Below are 16,647 nucleotides of genomic sequence, written 5' to 3' on the forward strand. Positions count from 1 at the left end.
AGTACGGTGTTGGACTGGTGCAACAGGGCTGATTTATTTTGATTGTGTCGCTTGGCCTGATGATGGTCGTAACCAGGCTCACTATGAATACATCAACAGCCCTGGATTTCCAGGCACCGTCATCCGAGCACAATCAGTGGTTGTCCGGGTCTGGGTGCGGTGCTGGCTGAATCAGGGTCAGGGAGGTTGGTCTGGCCACGCACCGGCTGTGAGGTGGGTGGAGGTCTGGGGGAGGCCAGGGCTTCTGAGGGCAATCCCCATAAGGGAGGTCTAGTTGGGGCTGGGGCTGATGCGGGCTGCTGGCCTCCAGATGGCTGGGTTAGCCTGTGGAGCCCCCTCTTGGAGTGGAGCCAGGAGATGTGGGCTGTGCCGTGGACAGGTTCAGGCTAGCGTGCAGCACAGGACAGCGGCTCGTGGCTCCCTTCCAGCGGCTATAGATCTACATGGAAACTCTGGAGTTTAACTGAGGACTGGCGTTTATAACTATCACAAATTACACGATCTCGCTTTCGCTCGGTCTCTCACGCTCTCTTTCTCTCTCTCTCTCTTTACCTATCTGTCTGATCTGTCAGTCTGTCTGTCTCTTTCTCTCTGTCCTCTCTAAGTAGTCGTATTCTAGTGAGTTCTCTGGTCCAGATGTGTCTGGGAGTTCCATCCTCCACACAGCAGGCTCTCACATCCACACCATCTGCTCTTCTGAGCCGCCGCGCCACTCAAAGTTTTCCAAACTGCACAAGAACATGACAGTTCATTGCATTGTGGGTGCTGGTGGGACAGATAGTCTAGGACTCCCCTTCCTGTTGGGTTCCTCTGACCTGATCGAGATAGGGGACTCTGGTGACCCGTCCCAGCTGATGTCTCTGTGTGTCCCAGGGCTCAGGCCTGGTTTCTGGGACTACAGCATTGATGACCTCACCTGCAGTTCGCTCAGGGCTGACGTGGTCCAGCCCTGGATCCCGGACAGATTCAATAGCGAAGCCTCCAGTGACCAGAGTGTCTTTGATATGTTTACTTTTGAACGATTTACGTACATGGTCAACCGCTGCCAGCACTGCCCCTGGAAGTGAAGGGAACAGTTTAGTCAAAGAGGATGTGGAAAAGAGAAACCGTGAAAGGCAGCCCTGAACGGACTAACAACTTTCCAACGGTTTCTATGCTTAGACTACATCTATTCATTTATTGTCCCTGCTCTCCTCGATTGTCAAAACAAACCCTTTGGGTTTTGGCAGTTTATAAAGTGACCCCAAAAAGTGGCATGGCTCATTCAGGCCAAGTCTGAAAGAGAACAAAGAGGTGCTTCATGTGGCCGCAGAGTTCCTCTCCATTAGAGTCCAGTCAGTCCAGCCTGTGTTCCCTGACCCAGGACCCAGGCTGCCAACACCAGGCAGAGGGCACCAGGACCAAGCTACTGCTGTCCCCACCTCCACCGCCCTCACCCCCCCCCCCCTCCCCCAATCCCAACCTCCTGGTTTAACCACACAGAGCTGAGTCAAGCACATCCGGTCTCCCACTCACTCCTCACAGAAGACGTGTTAATGTCCTCGAGAACACTAACACACAAGGACACACACAGAGACATCCGTATCCCCCCCCCTCACACACGCACACACACACACACACATGCTGACGAGGTCCTTCCTCTGCCCTCCAGATCCTGCTGCAGGGGAAGAATCCGGGCGTGGTGTGGGAGTACACCCTGACCCGCAGCGAGAGGAAGCCCAACTACACCTGGGGGGTGGTGCGCTCCGACTGCTCCGCCCCCTGCGCCGGAGGTGAGTGAGGGGAGGGGAGGAAGGGGGAGGAGGGGGGGAGGGAGGGGGATGGGGGGGGGGTAACAAGGGGAAAGAGTGCGCGTCCGTATCTGTTCACATGGCAGGGATCGAGGCACAGGGGGAGTCCACCTGGAGCCTCAGTCCGTTGAGTGTGTGGGTGTGTGTATGTTTGCGCGCGTGTGTGGACGCGTGCACGTCCATCCGTTTGCATCTCTCTGTGTGTGTGTGTGTGTGTGTGTGTGTGTGTGGGGGGGGGTCTGGGTGGGTGGGAGGGAAGTGTGTTGAGGTTAATCAAAAGCACCTTTGTCAGAGGCAGTGAAAGACTAGCACAGTGTTCTTTGGTCCTGCCCGTACCCACTGAGTTCTCTATCCTATTCACTCAGCAGTGTGTGTCACTGAATGAACCTCTCCCTGTGTGTGTGAGTGTGTGTGTGTGTCTATACGTGTGTGTCTGATCAGTGTTTCCCCTCCCTCCCTCTCCCTGTCTCAGTAGGGTCTGGCGACAGTAGCCAGTAGACAGACCAGAGCGGGCTATGACAGACTGCTCACAGCAGAGATCAGTATCTGCAGACTTGCACTGTTTTATTCAGACCACAGCCCAGCCCTCTGACCTCCCATGTGGCTCACACAGGAACACAGGACAAGACTGCGGGCTTTGTACAACCTTTTCACTGCTTACGAGATATGCTAAACTGATAAGAATGCTCTCTCTCTCTCTCTCTCTCTCTCTCTCTCTCTCTCTCTCTCTCTCTCTCTCTCTCTCTCTCTCTCTCTCTCTCTCTCGCTCTCGCTCTCTCTCTCTCTCTCTCTCTCTCTCTCTATCTCTCTCTCTCTCTCTCTCTCTCTCCTTTCTCTCCTCAGGTCGTATCTCGACCAAGGCCATCTGTTTTCAGGACCAGAAGACACAGGTCAACTCAACACTCTGTAACCCCCAGATCAGACCAGTGCTTGGCTCTCACCTCTGCAACACACAGCCTTGCCCGGCCTAGTAAGTCACTATGTGTCTGTGTGTGTGTGTGTGTGTGTGCGTGTGAGGGGGTCATTTGCCACTCAGACCCCCACCCTCTCCCATGCCCCATGTCTCTCACTACACTCCCTCCATCTCCCAAAACAAACAGGATTAGCATGACCTCCAGACAGGCCTGGCCAGACCCAGCCAGGCCCAGGCCCAGACCCAGTCCACACAGCCAGGCAGATGGGGTATTCCCAACCCTGGCCCCAGCTCAAACCCACAGCTTCAACTGGGTCAGCACACAACACAGTCTCCCTTCCTCTCTCTCCTGCTCTTTCTGTGGTGGGCTATCAATCAGGAGCCATTCTTTCCTCTATCTGTCAACAATGTCAACAGTCACCCACAGTCATAACACTCGAATCAGACTTTTATCAGTCACCGAGCAGGGGACAGGCCTGTCAGAGCGGGGCTTGAGACGAGAGTGAGTTCTGCTCCTGTGGCCGAGCATTCTGCTCCTCAGAGAGCCAGTCTGATTTACGAGGCTGACGGTTACAAAGGGACAGCCAGGAACCAGGCGCTGGGGGTTCCCAGAGACACACACACACACCGACACTGATTTGACAAATGTCTCTCTCTGCCTGTCACCCTCTCCTTGTTGGTGTCTGTCTCCACTGTCTGAGCCCCCTCGTCTTCAGGAACTCAGGGCTGGTGACTGATGGTGGCAGGGGAGGAAGCTGGACTCTGTGGACAGCATGACAGCTCCTTTGAAGTTTGCTCCCCTGTTCCCAGCCCCCTCCCCCCCCACCCTCACTCTCTCTTGACTGGTTGTTCAATAACAACCCTAGAAAGCACTCGAGGCCTGCAGGGCATAGGGGTCACCTTGTTTCTTTCGTTACCGTTAGTCCCTTTGTCGTGTGTCATGTTGCGTTGATGTTGTTTACTCTCTGTGTTGCGGACGTCGTTGTTTACGTAAGCTGTGTTGGTGTTTGTCACTCCTCGCGTCCCTCGGGTACGTAAACCAAGAGCTGGTGCGCGTGAACCCTGCCCCTTTGGCTCGGGGGACTAACCACAGCTGACGTGGTCCTCATCCACGCTATAGGCTTACCCTTGTCCCACGCTTATGACATCACACCCAACGACAGGGCCTAGATACAGCAGAGTGAGTTAGGAGCCCAGACCCAGACTGGGCCTCCTGTGTGAGGGTGAGGTAACACCCTCACACCCTCACACCCCCGCTCCCCCAGTCTAGATACTATCAGCTCCCCGTCCACCCCCACAGACTTAGTGACATTGGAGCTTTGACAGGTTCCCACCATCTGAGACGGCTAGTGTGGGTTGTACCATATCTGTTATCTGAGTGAAAGGTTTAAACATCATGGCGGGTAATGACCTCCCCTGTGTGCTGTCGAGGAAGTGGTATAGTCCAGGTTGATGACATCACAAACATTAGATTTTGAGAAGAACCCTGGTTCATTTGGAGCAGGCTGCTGAAAATAGTCAAGCCTGTTTCCCCAACTGATTAACTGTGTGGATTTATGGATGTTCAGAAGGAAAGAAAAGAGAGTCAAGGGAGTAAAAAATAGTTTTTACAAAGACTTCCAGAATGTACCTCGGCAGGCTTTCAAAAACCAGAACAGGGAAAGGGAGGAGAGGGAAGAGGGGGGGGGTAATGTAAAAAGGCTTCTGCTTATCTTTCCAGCAAATATCTGCAGTGCTGACAGGTCTCTCCATGTTTTATTATCGAGGGAGTCTGGATTCCCAAGGGGCTAGATCAGTCTAGCCAGCCAGGAATCCCCTCTCAGTCCCAGGCTCAGTCCCAGCCTCAGTTCCAGCCTCAGTTCCAGCCTTAGACCCTGATCCACACCCTGAGACAGATTCGGAAACCTAGTCCAGAGACATCCAACTCAGACCCACCACAGCAGGCTTCCCTGTCTGCCAGTCCTGAAAGTCAGCAGATGGAGAAATGTGGTGGTTTCTCACCCTCCTATTGTCCTGGTGTCACCCAGACCCCAAAATCATATTCCAACTTAAGAAAACAATATGAAACATTACTCTAAGTACATGGCTTTGTATGTATCGTCCTAAAATGATGCATTTTGGGGGGGATCGTTTCCAGTATAGCTGCGATAAAAACGGAGTGCCTATGGTCTATTATTCGTTTGAGTTATTGACGTTTGGATATGTATGTTGGAAAGAGCAGTAACTCAAAGATTTTGTAATCCGTCTTGAATTTGTCATGTCTTGGTCGAAGCAGGAAAAAAAGTTAAACTTGCGTCACAGAAAGAGAACATACACTCTTCTGTTGGACAGTTTAGATTGCGTTCATAGGAACATTACAGAACCAAAACCTTCATGACTTAGTTTGAACATGTTGGTTGATGTTCTCCTTGACATTCATACGTTTGTAGCTTTACCTTTGGGGGATGTTATAGAGTTAAGAAAACAGTGTTAAAAGAATGTATCATTTGTCTATCTCTTTCTATTCATCTCTTTCCTGTCTCTCTCTGTCCATCCTAGCGTTCTTTTATTTATTTGAGTGGCTGTGTCCTCTAGGTAGACTACATCTGTGTAGTCACTTAGAAGTGCCTGCATGGGCAGTAGTGGCATGTGCAGAGAGAGAGAGAGAGAGAAAAAGAGAGACAGACAGACAGCAAGAAAGAGACAGAGATAGTGTTGGTCAACCAACTAACAAAAAGCTTTTTTCACAAGTTTGTTGACATTTTCACAGTTTCTACCCCAAAACAAACAACTGTTGCAAGGAACGGAAAACATATCTTAAGTTTCTCAATATCCCAAAACATTTCTTTCTTAATTACATGTCTAGAAATATGCAAGTTATTGAAAGATTGCAGAGATACAAATAACAGCAATGCTCAACATTGGTTTGCGGTCAAGCACAGTAGCAGCTCAGCCTCTCTCCAATGACATATTGTTATTTATACAGCGGCAGAGAAGAAATGTGGCACAGTAATTCAAACCGGTGCTTTAGCTCGATGGGTCATGTCTCTCCCCACCCTAATTGCAGTTTAGTCTTCTCAGTCATTTGTCTGCTGGTCTGATGGAGAATGAGTGTGTTTGGTTTTCATCCCGACCCAGGTTGAGGAGAAGGGCAAATGGAATGGATGGGCGGGTACCGACCTCCTGGAACTGGACCGGGCCTCTTGTCCATCCTTGGGGACGTGTGGTCACCAGACCGGTCATTTGCAGTAATCTCTTTGTGGTCCACAGGCAGGGACAGGAGCTATTTCAGACCCAGCCTGCTTTCATCAGAGGGGGAGAGTGATTCAGAGATACAAGAACTGCAGTCCCAACCAGGCCAGGGTAGAGGAGAGAGGAGAGAGGAGAGAGGAGAGGGGTGAGAGGAGAGAGGAGAGAGGAGAGGGGTGAGAGGAGAGAGGAGAGAGGAGAGAGGAGAGATGAGAGGGGTGAGGGGTGAGAGGAGAGAGGAGAGAGGAGAGGGGTGAGAGGAGAGAGGAGAGGGGTGAGGGGTGAGGGGTGAGAGGAGAGAGGAGAGAGGAGAGGGGTGAGAGGAGAGAGGAGAGATGAGAGAGGAGAGGGGTGAGGGGTGAGAGGAGAGATGAGAGAGGAGAGGGGTGAGAGGAGAGAGGAGAGAGGAGAGAGGAGAGAGGTGAGGGGTGAGAGGTGAGGGGTGAGAGGAGAGAGGAGAGAGGTGAGGGGTGAGGGGTGAGGTGAACAGGAGTGGCGATGAGAGGAGAGAGGAGAGGGGTGAGAGGAGAGATGAGAAAGGAGAGGGGTGAGAGGAGAGAGGAGAGAGGAGAGAGGAGAGGGGTGAGAGGAGAGAGGAGAGAGGAGAGAGGAGAGAGGAGAGAGGAGAGGGGTGAGAGGAGAGAGGAGAGGAGAAGATTGGAAAGGAAAGGGACCGAGAGGAGAGGAGAGAGGTAGGGTGAGGAGTGCAGTTGAGTTGAAACAGTGGCGAGAACGGAGAAGACAAGACAAGAGAAAAGGAGAGGACAGAGGAGACATCTCTCTCCCCACAGGCAGACCAGAGCAGGCCAGGAGAGCAGGGCTCAGGGTTAAGGTCAGGAGCAAGGTCAAAGTCCGGGTCATAGGCTCATCCGGGTCGGACCGGTCCTTAAGGCTACAATGACATCACAGTAGACATCCTTGCCTAGCCAGGGCACATCTGCTCACCTTGAGGGTGTGTGTGTGTGTGTTAGGGTTGGCTGTAGCGTGTGTAGAAACGGTAAATCTGGAGCCCTTGTTAGACTATGGTATGTGTGGGTTATTCTATGGTTTGGATGTTTCTATCCTCACATGCACTTTGTTAAAGGTGGAAAGTAACCTCAGAGAACACTTACGGAAAATTCACTGTTCGCCTTTATATGCATGAATATATATGTGTGTCATCATAAGCTGGCAGTCTTGAAGACCCAGTGACATGGGTGTGTTTAGGAGTGATGGGTGTGTGTTTGCTTCCAAGAATCCACGGAGGAGCTTCTGGAGATGTGTGGTTTAGGTACTGATGAGGGCCCCTGTCATGTGGTTCATACGCTGATGAGAGAGGTCTGCTAAATACACAGCTGCTGCATCTCACCACTGATTGGCCCTGGCTTCCTGCTGACTCTGCACTCTAGACTCACCGAGTGTGCATTTTGGGGTGTGCGTGCGTGGGCGTTTGTGTCGCACTCATGCATGTGGCTCGGGAAAGCAGGTTCACGCGTCACTCTGACATGGATTGCAGCGTTCACTCCGTAATGACAGTGTGTGTGTGTTAACGCAGGTTTTATTTAGACCTTCTCATCTCCCTCCACAGCTGGATCACGGAGGAGTGGGGCCCCTGCAGCCGCTCCTGTGGAGGCGGGCAGCAGACGCGTCACCTGCGCTGCCTGAGGAAGGTCACCTACCAGCGGGAGGAGCCCGTGGCTCTCTCCCTGTGCCCGGTGATGGCTCCCGCCCAGGTCCAGCCCTGCCACACCCACACCTGCCCCCCAGAGTGGAGCACGGGGGCCTGGTCCCAGGTGGGTCTCACACACCCATCCATACATGCACACACGCACATGCACACCCATGCACATGCATACACACATACACGTAGACATACATTGATACACACACTCACAAATTAACTAATAGGACCAGAGTGTTTTTGGAGACTAATTTAAAAAGACTTTGTTGTTGTAGGGTTGTTGAATTCAAAAAAAACTTTGCTGCCCTCTTTTGGAAATGTAGGGATCTGCAAAATCCCTGCCCACACATAGACATGAAGACATGTTTATAATGTATGATGATGGAATATCATGATCTACTTAATGAACAATTCACAATTACAGTCATTCATGAATTTAGACCAACTTCCTCAGAGACAGAGAGATTATTCACACCGACCCATGTAGTCCCAGGAGGAGTCTCACAGCCCCTCCTGTTAATCTTCCTCTCACCCTTTCACTGTATTCCTTTTCATAAATGACCACTTGAGGCTTTGAGGTTTACGGCCAAAAAAGTATCTAATTTAAAAAAACGAAACAAAACATTCAAATCCTCCTCTCGTGCCTGCTGTTGTCAGTGCTCCAAGTCGTGTGGTCGAGGCACGAGGAGGCGGAGTGTGTTCTGCAGAAGTACTGACCCAGGGGCCAAGGCTGTGGTGGTTCCAGACAGCATGTGCAGACTGCACCAGAGGCCCAAGGCTCAGGAGACCTGTGTCCTCAGACGCTGTCCCCGGAACGACCGTCTGCAGTGGGTCGCCACCGCCTGGGGAGAGGTAGGAGCACACACACACACACACACACACACACATGCACGTAAACACACACACATACACCCACACACATACGCCAAAAACACATAACACAAATGCACACACAAACGCCCATATGCACACGCACGCACACACACACACACACACACATACTCAGTCGATGCTTAGGAATTGACAGACTCACTCTCTCTTTTTCCATCTCTCACTCTGTTTCTCTCTCTGTCTCATGCACACACACACACACACACACACACACACACACGCACACATGCACCCTTCAGAGTGCTAATGCGACTTCTGAATACCAAATACATGACTACAGATGAGAAGCTTCATTCGTTTTGCACTTCATCCCTGTTGCCATGGAGATAGACGCGGGGTGACCTTGCGGTGTTCATCGCTGTGGCGACCCTTGATGTTGTCACGTTGTTCCTTTTCTCTAATGGCCTGGGAACAGTGGAAGCACATACAGAAACGTTCCCTGGATACTGTCTCAGAGGAAACTCTGGTTGAAACTAAAGTCTGTTCTACTGGCACTGTAGTATTCAGCAGTGTGATGTTTGTCAAGGCTGGGATGACTGAAGTCTGAGCTCTTCCTGTCATGCATTAACAATAAGGTTTAGTCTTGTGTGGAAAGTCTGGATTACTGATGCAAATATTTACCTGTCATGCTTGCATTCACAGCATTCAGCCATATTGCAGTTCTTATGTAACTTCAATGTTTTTACCGTGTAGCCACATGGTTGTTAATGTAACCTTAATGTAAAATGTGGTCATTTTGTGAGTGACCCAGTGTAACCCAGTGTAACCCCCCCTCCCCCCAGTGCTCCAGGTCCTGTGGGTCGGGGGTGCAGCGTCGAGAGCTGCGCTGCGGGGAGCAGGACCCTCAGGGGGGGCACGTCCCCATGCGGAGATGCAGGAACCTGGCCAAGCCCCCCCTGGAGCTCCAGCAGTCGTGCTCCAGGGTAGCCTGCTCCGATCTGAGGCCCCTGCCTGGGAGAACCCCCTCCACCGTGGTCCTGGGCTGGTACTCCTCCCCCTGGCAACAGGTAGACCTCTCTAGCTGCTGGACAGCCACTTGCACAAATCTAGCCACCATAGTGTTATCAGGGGGCTCTGGGGTGGATCTAACACATTTAGTCATTTAGCATACAAGTCTATTCCTCATATCTACGTCATGTGTCCATCATGTCAGTCTTATTTCAAACACAAGGGGGGAAAAAATGGAAAGGAGTCATTTTGGCCAGGATCGATCTCTTTCCTATTTGAGTTAGTTCAACAGCAGTGTGAAGTAGATGTGTGCTAACAGCTTGTCTGTGTGTTGTCAGGCCTAGAGGCACCAGTATCCTTGTCGATGTATAATGTATGAGTGTTTAAAGGCAGACTCCTGAAGTCTGATGTCTGAATCCTCTTGATATGCCCTCTGTGATATTGGTATGCATATAGAGATGGCTAGAGGCAGTTGACATGCTATGTGCCCTCATGATGGAGTCTTTGTTTAATCTTTGATATTCCTCACCGCCCCCCCCCACCTCGCCACCCCCCCCTTCCATCCCTTCCCTTCGTTCCTTCATATCTCTCTCACTCGCTACCTCTCTCTAACTATCCCTCATTCTCCCTTTTTTCCATCCTTCTATTCTCTTCTCTATCCCTCATTCTTCCCTTTTTCCATCCTTCTATTCTCTTCTCTCTCCCTCGTTCATTCCCTTTCTCTCTCTCTCTCTCTCTCTCTCTCTCTCTCTCTCTCTCTCTCTCTCTCTCTCTCTCTCTCTCTCTCTCTCTCTCTCTCTCTCTCTCTCTCTCTCTCTCTCAGTGTTCTGTGTCGTGTGGTGGAGGGGTGCAGGCTCGCTCTATCCAGTGTCTGCGTCAGGGTCGTCCGTCGGCAGGATGTCTACCCCACCAGAGACCAGTCACATCCAGGGCCTGCAACACACACTTCTGCCCAGCCCCTGGCCATATCCCGGGCCCGGGCCCTCGCCCTGGCTCTGCTCTGGTCCCTGGTCCTGGCCCTCGCCCTGGCTCTGTACTGGTCCCTGGCCTTGGCCTCGGCCCTGTTCCTGGCCCAACACGTAAAGGTAAACTTCTTTACAAGTGAAATTAGTGTGACAGTTTTTTCTTTTTTTCTCTTTTATAAACAGCATTTAGGATAAAAAAATTGTCTATTTGACCAAATAGACTGTTGGTTTAACAATGAACATGCACAAGGTCAGCATAGGGTTGGTGGTGACAGCCCCCAAGTTTGGCCTGGTTCTGTCGGCTTGGTCCCTGGTACTATGCCAACCTCAACCTGCTATTCAGCCTGCTACTCACACTGCCAACCTGGATGTGTTTTCTCCCCCAGATGAGATGTCTTGTGTTGACCTCTTCAGCTGGTGTCACCTGGTCCCTCAGCATGGAGTTTGTAACCACAAGTTCTATGGACAGCAGTGTTGCAAGTCCTGCACTGGCAACAAGCCCTGAAGTTAAGGACTGTATTTCCCAGCAGCCACCCTGTACATTTTGTATGGATGTTAATACAGATGCTCTGCTGGACCATGAGGAAACTGTAGGTTTTGAACTGATTATCGGCCATTTAGATGCACAGGAGAACTGTGGGTCCGTTGTCAGTCCTGTTTTTTCCTGGACTACTTGACAGATGCAGTCTCATGTGGATGATCTACAGGAGCAGAAGAGAAGGATCTCATCCTAAAAATAACTATACACCAGGGGTGAAGATCACTTGAAGGCTCCAATAGCCAAAGCAATCTCCAGCATCTCAGAACTGCAAACATCCAGACTAATCCCTACTCTAGCAGAACTTCAGATATTCATTGAAATGTTATTTGTTTACATGTTTTTGTATTGGTCAACAAGCCATGAACAGGATGCTCTCAACTCATTCCTATATCTCAAAGCATTTGTCGGTTTGAAATGACTTTAAGTTATTGTGGTTCGATTCCGGTTTTGTGTGTTGTCGGGTGTACAGTGCATTGTGTGTCAGAGTGTACAGATGTCCCCTCTGTGAGAGACAAAGAAGGAGGTGTCTAGCCCACCTCGATTCCCTTGTTGTTTGTAATCACCCTCTTCTCTGTGTTCTGTGATCTCGATGATTGTCGGTGCTCTCGTGGGTGTAGCTAGAGGGACTCCCGTGTATTCTAAAACTGTCATTGTGAGTATAATCCTGAATATCTGCATGGAACGAAAAACGTCACGTTTACCCTCTTTTGTAAAATGCTTCATGTGTTTTTCGCTCTCTGACTCGCCGTCGCGTGTGCTCCATGTGTCTTGTGCATCTCCGTGCTGTGCTGTGGTGATGGCTGGGGCTAGTTAGGAGATTGTATCCTCCCTTGGACCCGTCTATCTGTCAGGATGTACAGAGAAAAGGCCTGCTTGGCCTGTGGGACTGGCCCTGGACCAGATCGTACAGATTAGACACCGGGAAGTAACCTTAGGCAGACAGGCTTCATGAGAAGTCATTTCCAGAAACCAAGCCCTGCAGTCTAGTCAGGAGGGCTGGGTGAAGGGGCTGTTACCTGAGAGTGCGTGGAGAACTTGGAGATGTGGAGGCGGGGGAGTCAGTGGAGAAGATGAGAGGTTAGTCCAGCTGGTCAGGTCTCAGGCAGACCTCTCATGCCCTGTGATCTTCCTGCATGCCCAGTTCTCCTGTCCATTTCATTAACCTGGAGGTAGATACGTGTGTGATTTCTCATCTCCCAGGCGCATGGTTTAGAATGTTGTTCTGTGTTTGGAGAGTGTGGAATCTGCTTGTATTATAGATGATGATGTCATATTTAATACCTTTCTGTTTTTCTTTCTAAACATTTTTTTTATAATAAAAACAAAGATTTATTCCCTGTACAGAAAGGTAGTCATTGTATGATACTGTCTGGATTTCTTTCTACCCCTTTTATCTTGAAATCCTCACAACTCTCACTTCCCTCTCTCTCTCTACACACACACACACACACACACACAAACACACAGACATACATACCTATCACAGGAGAACTTGCCTGCTCCTGTAAAAGCCCCAAGACGACCTGGACCCTTCTACACTCCCTCACTCACAATGAGCACAGTCATGTCAGGCTTCTTCTTCACAATCAGTTAGGTGCAACTTGCAGTCCGACCAGCATCACCTTTCACCCCAACACTTACAGTACCTACCTGACGGCCCAAAACTCAGACTGTCTTTAGTGTTCTCTCTATATCTCTCCCATCTCCTCTCCCCCTCTCTCTCTTTCTCCTCTCTGTTCAGCGAAACCTTTTTGAGCACTCCTCACTGCTGTCACCCTAATCACGTTTTAACAGAGCTCTGTGTGTGAGCGTCCAGCCCACTCTGTCTGCGGCAGAGTGATCTCTCCATCTCTCTCAGGGCTCAGGCGTGGGGGCAGACATCAGAGCAAGTGAGAACTGTCATATTTCCCTGGCACCTCTTCCATCCCAACCTCCATGTCAGACAGAGTTCACTGAGCACACAAGCACACATACGCGCTCACACACACACGCCCGCGCGCGTGCACGCCCGATAGACATCCACGCACAGTCACAGACAAAAACACACACACACACACACAGACACCAAGCTGTTCCATCTGCATGGAATCAGTCAGATATGAGGGTGGGGGTTTATTTGTGGGGGGTTAGGGTGGGGGTGGGGGGGGTGGAGCTCCCCATGTCAATGCAAAGCTCTGATGTTTTTTGGTTGGAGCCCAGACAGCAGGGCTCATTCGCTGCTGTCAGGTGGACTTGGCCTTTCCTCCACATGTAGAAATGGCAGCTTCCAGCAGCTTCCAGGAGCTTCCAGCGGCCTTCTTGACACGGCAGCGCATCTTGAGGATTACCATCTCAAAGGGCACTGACAGAGAGTCAGTCTGCCTTTGTGTTGCCGTCACTGCCGGACTGATTTAGAAACCATTAGAGACCCTCAGACCCTTCTAACCCTGTCTCTCTCTCTCTCCTCTACCCCGCCTCCCTCCCTCCCTCACCCACACACAACCTCGGCCCCTGCACGCCCACACCCGGCTCCCTCCAGCTCTCCCTCCAACCCAGCCCTGACTCATGGACTTTGGAAGGGTTGCCTCTCAGCATTAACCCCATGTCTGATACACGATCCTGGGGGAGATTTGTAGCACACCGCCCACGCTCCGTAGCTCTCGAAGAGTGGCTGGGAGCAAGCACACCTCACACACTCAGACACGCACACGCCTCCCCAAACGCTGTCTGATAAGAGAGGGAGATACCAGGAAATACAGTATCTCTGTAATTCTGCTTGTTACTGAGAGCTACTTGAGAGAAGGTGTCTTAGTACAGTAAGTTGATACGGCAGCTATGTGTTTGTGGTTGAGCGCGTCAAGGTTGTTACAGAGGAGATCAGTATCACTTTGTTGAGTGTCGACTAAAATGATAACATGATATTAGTGGTTCCATGACCGAGCTATGTTTACACATGCACACATTTACAGATGTGTATACACACACAGACACATACACATCTATTAGTACAACATTAAACACCCATGACATTTATCCATTGCTGCTACTGAGATACTATGGAAATGACCTTTTCATAGTGATGAGTTATTTCCCATCTGAAACACTCACTCAACACCAGCCGTGTCAATGTCTTTACTGTATAATCCTGTGATCATGTCCTCCGACACAAAATACACCCCACCCATCTCTCTCTCTCTGTCGCTTTCACTGCCACTCCGCTCTCCTCCTCTCTCGCTTTCTCTCTCCCGCTCTCTCCCTTTTCTCTCCCTCATTCTCCCTTTTTCTCTCTTTCTCACTCACTCCTGCCCCATGCTCTAAATAATCTCTGAATAGCTTAAGGATAATTTACTGCTGCATTCCCTTGCATCCCTATCCAGGCTCATTGATTAAAACTTTAATTTATTGTATTTTGTCCTTTGGGCTATGAATATTATTGATCTGTGTGTTTGTGGCGGTGCTCTCCCATCTGTCTTCCTTTGAGGACTGGTTTCTCATCATTTTCCCCTTGAAATGTTAGAATTGATTACAATCCACATCCCTGCAGACACCAGCTGCAGCCATAGATACGACCTTGAGAGGAGGAAACAGCCGCAAAGTAGCAGCAAAAGAGTCTGTCCTTTTCTCTGGCCCTCAATCTCTCTCCCTCTCACTCTCCCTCTTTCACTCTCTCTCTCTTTTTCTCTCTCTCTCCCTCTCTCTCTCTCTCTCTCTCCCTCTCTCTCTCTCTCTCTCTCTCTCTCTCTCTCTCTCTCTCTCTCTTCTCTCTCTCTCTCTCTCTCTCTCTCTCTCTCTCTCTCTCTCTCCCTCTCCCTCCACACCTCCACACTGAACACTGCCGTCCCCTCTCTCCTCCAAGGCCGCAGAGCAGCGTTTCATGACTCCTAAATGGTGGTAATGTATCGCCTTAAGGAGCGTGGGCATTGGCAAGACCTTCCTTCTGACACCTCTGCATGAATCAATGTGATGCCGTGAGAGGATCACACTCCACGGGTCTGTCTTACAAACCTGATGTTTGTCGCAGGCATGTAAGACAGCGACCCACCCCTCCCTGGCAACACATCCATTTATTTAACATAGTAATACAAGCAGTGGTGTCATCTCTAGGACTCTCATCAGCCGTGGGTATCCTGGTCATGGGAAGAGGGGTTAACAGAGGGGTTAACAGACGGGTTAACCTTCTGTACCCCACGCTCATTATTAGATACATTGAAAGCTGATTAACCTCAATCAAGATTGAGAGAAAATAAAGTACCTTCAATGTCAAACTCCTCCCAAAATGCCTATAGTGATGTCATGCCAGGTGTTGTTACTTAAATCACCTATAGAGGGCAATGTTTACCCACAAACAAAATGTAGACGTTTCTGTGAAATTGTTCATGTCATAGGTGCTTCTCCTCTCTTCATCTCTCCCTCTGTCCGTCTTTCCTCTTTACGCTTATCGCCATCTCTTGCTCTCTCCCTCTCTCCTTGTCCTCCCTCTCTCCTCGTCCTCCCTCTCTCCTTCCCTCCTTGTCCTCCCTCTCTCCCTCTGTCCCCTTCTCTCTCTCCCTCTCTCCCCCTCTCTCCATCTCTCCTTCACTCGCTCCATCACTCCATCTGCATGTCCAGCTGTGTCAGTGTGTGTCCAATTCATGAAACTAAGGGGGATGGTCATTGACGTCTAATCAGACAAAATCAAAGAGGCCACAATCAAAGACTGGATGTACAGCAGGAGTCAACATGCCACCAAGAAGGTATCTCCTCCCCGGGCTTGGATGTCATCGACACATGCTACATCATATTCCTTGCTACTGTACCTCGAAGACAGGTCAGTGTTTATGATTACATGCCCGTCACTCAAATTCCGTTCATAACAGCCCAGCAAACAGGAGCGGAATTCCGGTGCGCTGAAACCACTGGTCTTCGTTTTTCTCTCTGAAACGGTTCTTTGAAATGCAAACCAGATTTACATATTCAGAGTATTCTTCCCCCACCTGTGTTTCCCCTGGTGAAGGGGGAAGGGGGCTTAGACGTGGCTGGCTGGATGCGTCGGTGATCTAACAGGTTAACAGAGCTCTCTCGTGTCCGCTGGGGGCGACGCTGGTTTTCAGATTATTGAGGGGAAACATTAGCACTCACAAAGAGGCACGCTGCAAGGTCGCAACTACTACAGATTTCTGCAAACAAAGCAAATAGGTGTTGTCTTTTCCAGGGCCACGGTGCTCTCTGACATTCCAAACAAGGAGAACAGTGTGTAATTGGCCAAGGTTAGGAGCCTTAATAAATCAAAGCAGGCCTATATTTCAAAGGAGAGACAAGCAGAACTTCTTAAACAATTTGCAATGTTTCAAAGACAAGCCTACTGTATGTTGGTAGCATCGGCTGTGTGTCCTACAGGAGTGCCTTTGGCTTGAATCACTATGAAGCCTAGAGCTCGCCACAGTCTCTCTCTGTTCATTCCTCTTTCTTTTTGTCCTTTCTTTCTTTCTTTCTTTCTTTCTTTCTTTCTTTCTTTCTTTCTTTCTTCTCTTTCTTAGATAGCTCTCCCCCCTCTCTCGTTCTCGATCTACACCTCCTTCTCTCCTCTCTCTCTCTGTCATTTTCTATCTCCACCTCTCCATCTCTGTCCCTCTCACCTTTCTTTCACTATCTCCACATCTATCTCTTCTCTGTCTTTATCCTCCCCCCTTCTCTCTCTCCCTCACCCTCCCTGTCGTGCTCTCTCTCTCTCTCTCTCTCTCTCTCTCTCTCTC

The 16,647-nt window shown here is 50.2% G+C and overlaps 1 protein-coding gene across 1 annotated transcript in view; it reads left to right on the top strand.

The window, feature by feature from the left end:
* Positions 1-12,268, top strand: part of adamts18 (ADAM metallopeptidase with thrombospondin type 1 motif, 18) — a 38,607-nt gene extending 26,339 nt beyond the window's left edge. The window contains 7 exon segments of the mRNA XM_062471606.1: positions 1,652-1,772; positions 2,634-2,760; positions 7,499-7,703; positions 8,249-8,443; positions 9,265-9,489; positions 10,254-10,515; positions 10,782-12,268. Coding sequence (XP_062327590.1) covers positions 1,652-1,772; positions 2,634-2,760; positions 7,499-7,703; positions 8,249-8,443; positions 9,265-9,489; positions 10,254-10,515; positions 10,782-10,900 — 1,254 coding nt within the window. The 3' untranslated portion in view covers positions 10,901-12,268.
* Positions 12,269-16,647: the final 4,379 nt, after the last annotated feature.

Source organism: Osmerus eperlanus, chromosome 10 (assembly GCF_963692335.1).
Source record: "Osmerus eperlanus chromosome 10, fOsmEpe2.1, whole genome shotgun sequence".
In the NCBI taxonomy this organism is placed as follows: Eukaryota; Metazoa; Chordata; class Actinopteri; order Osmeriformes; family Osmeridae; genus Osmerus; species Osmerus eperlanus.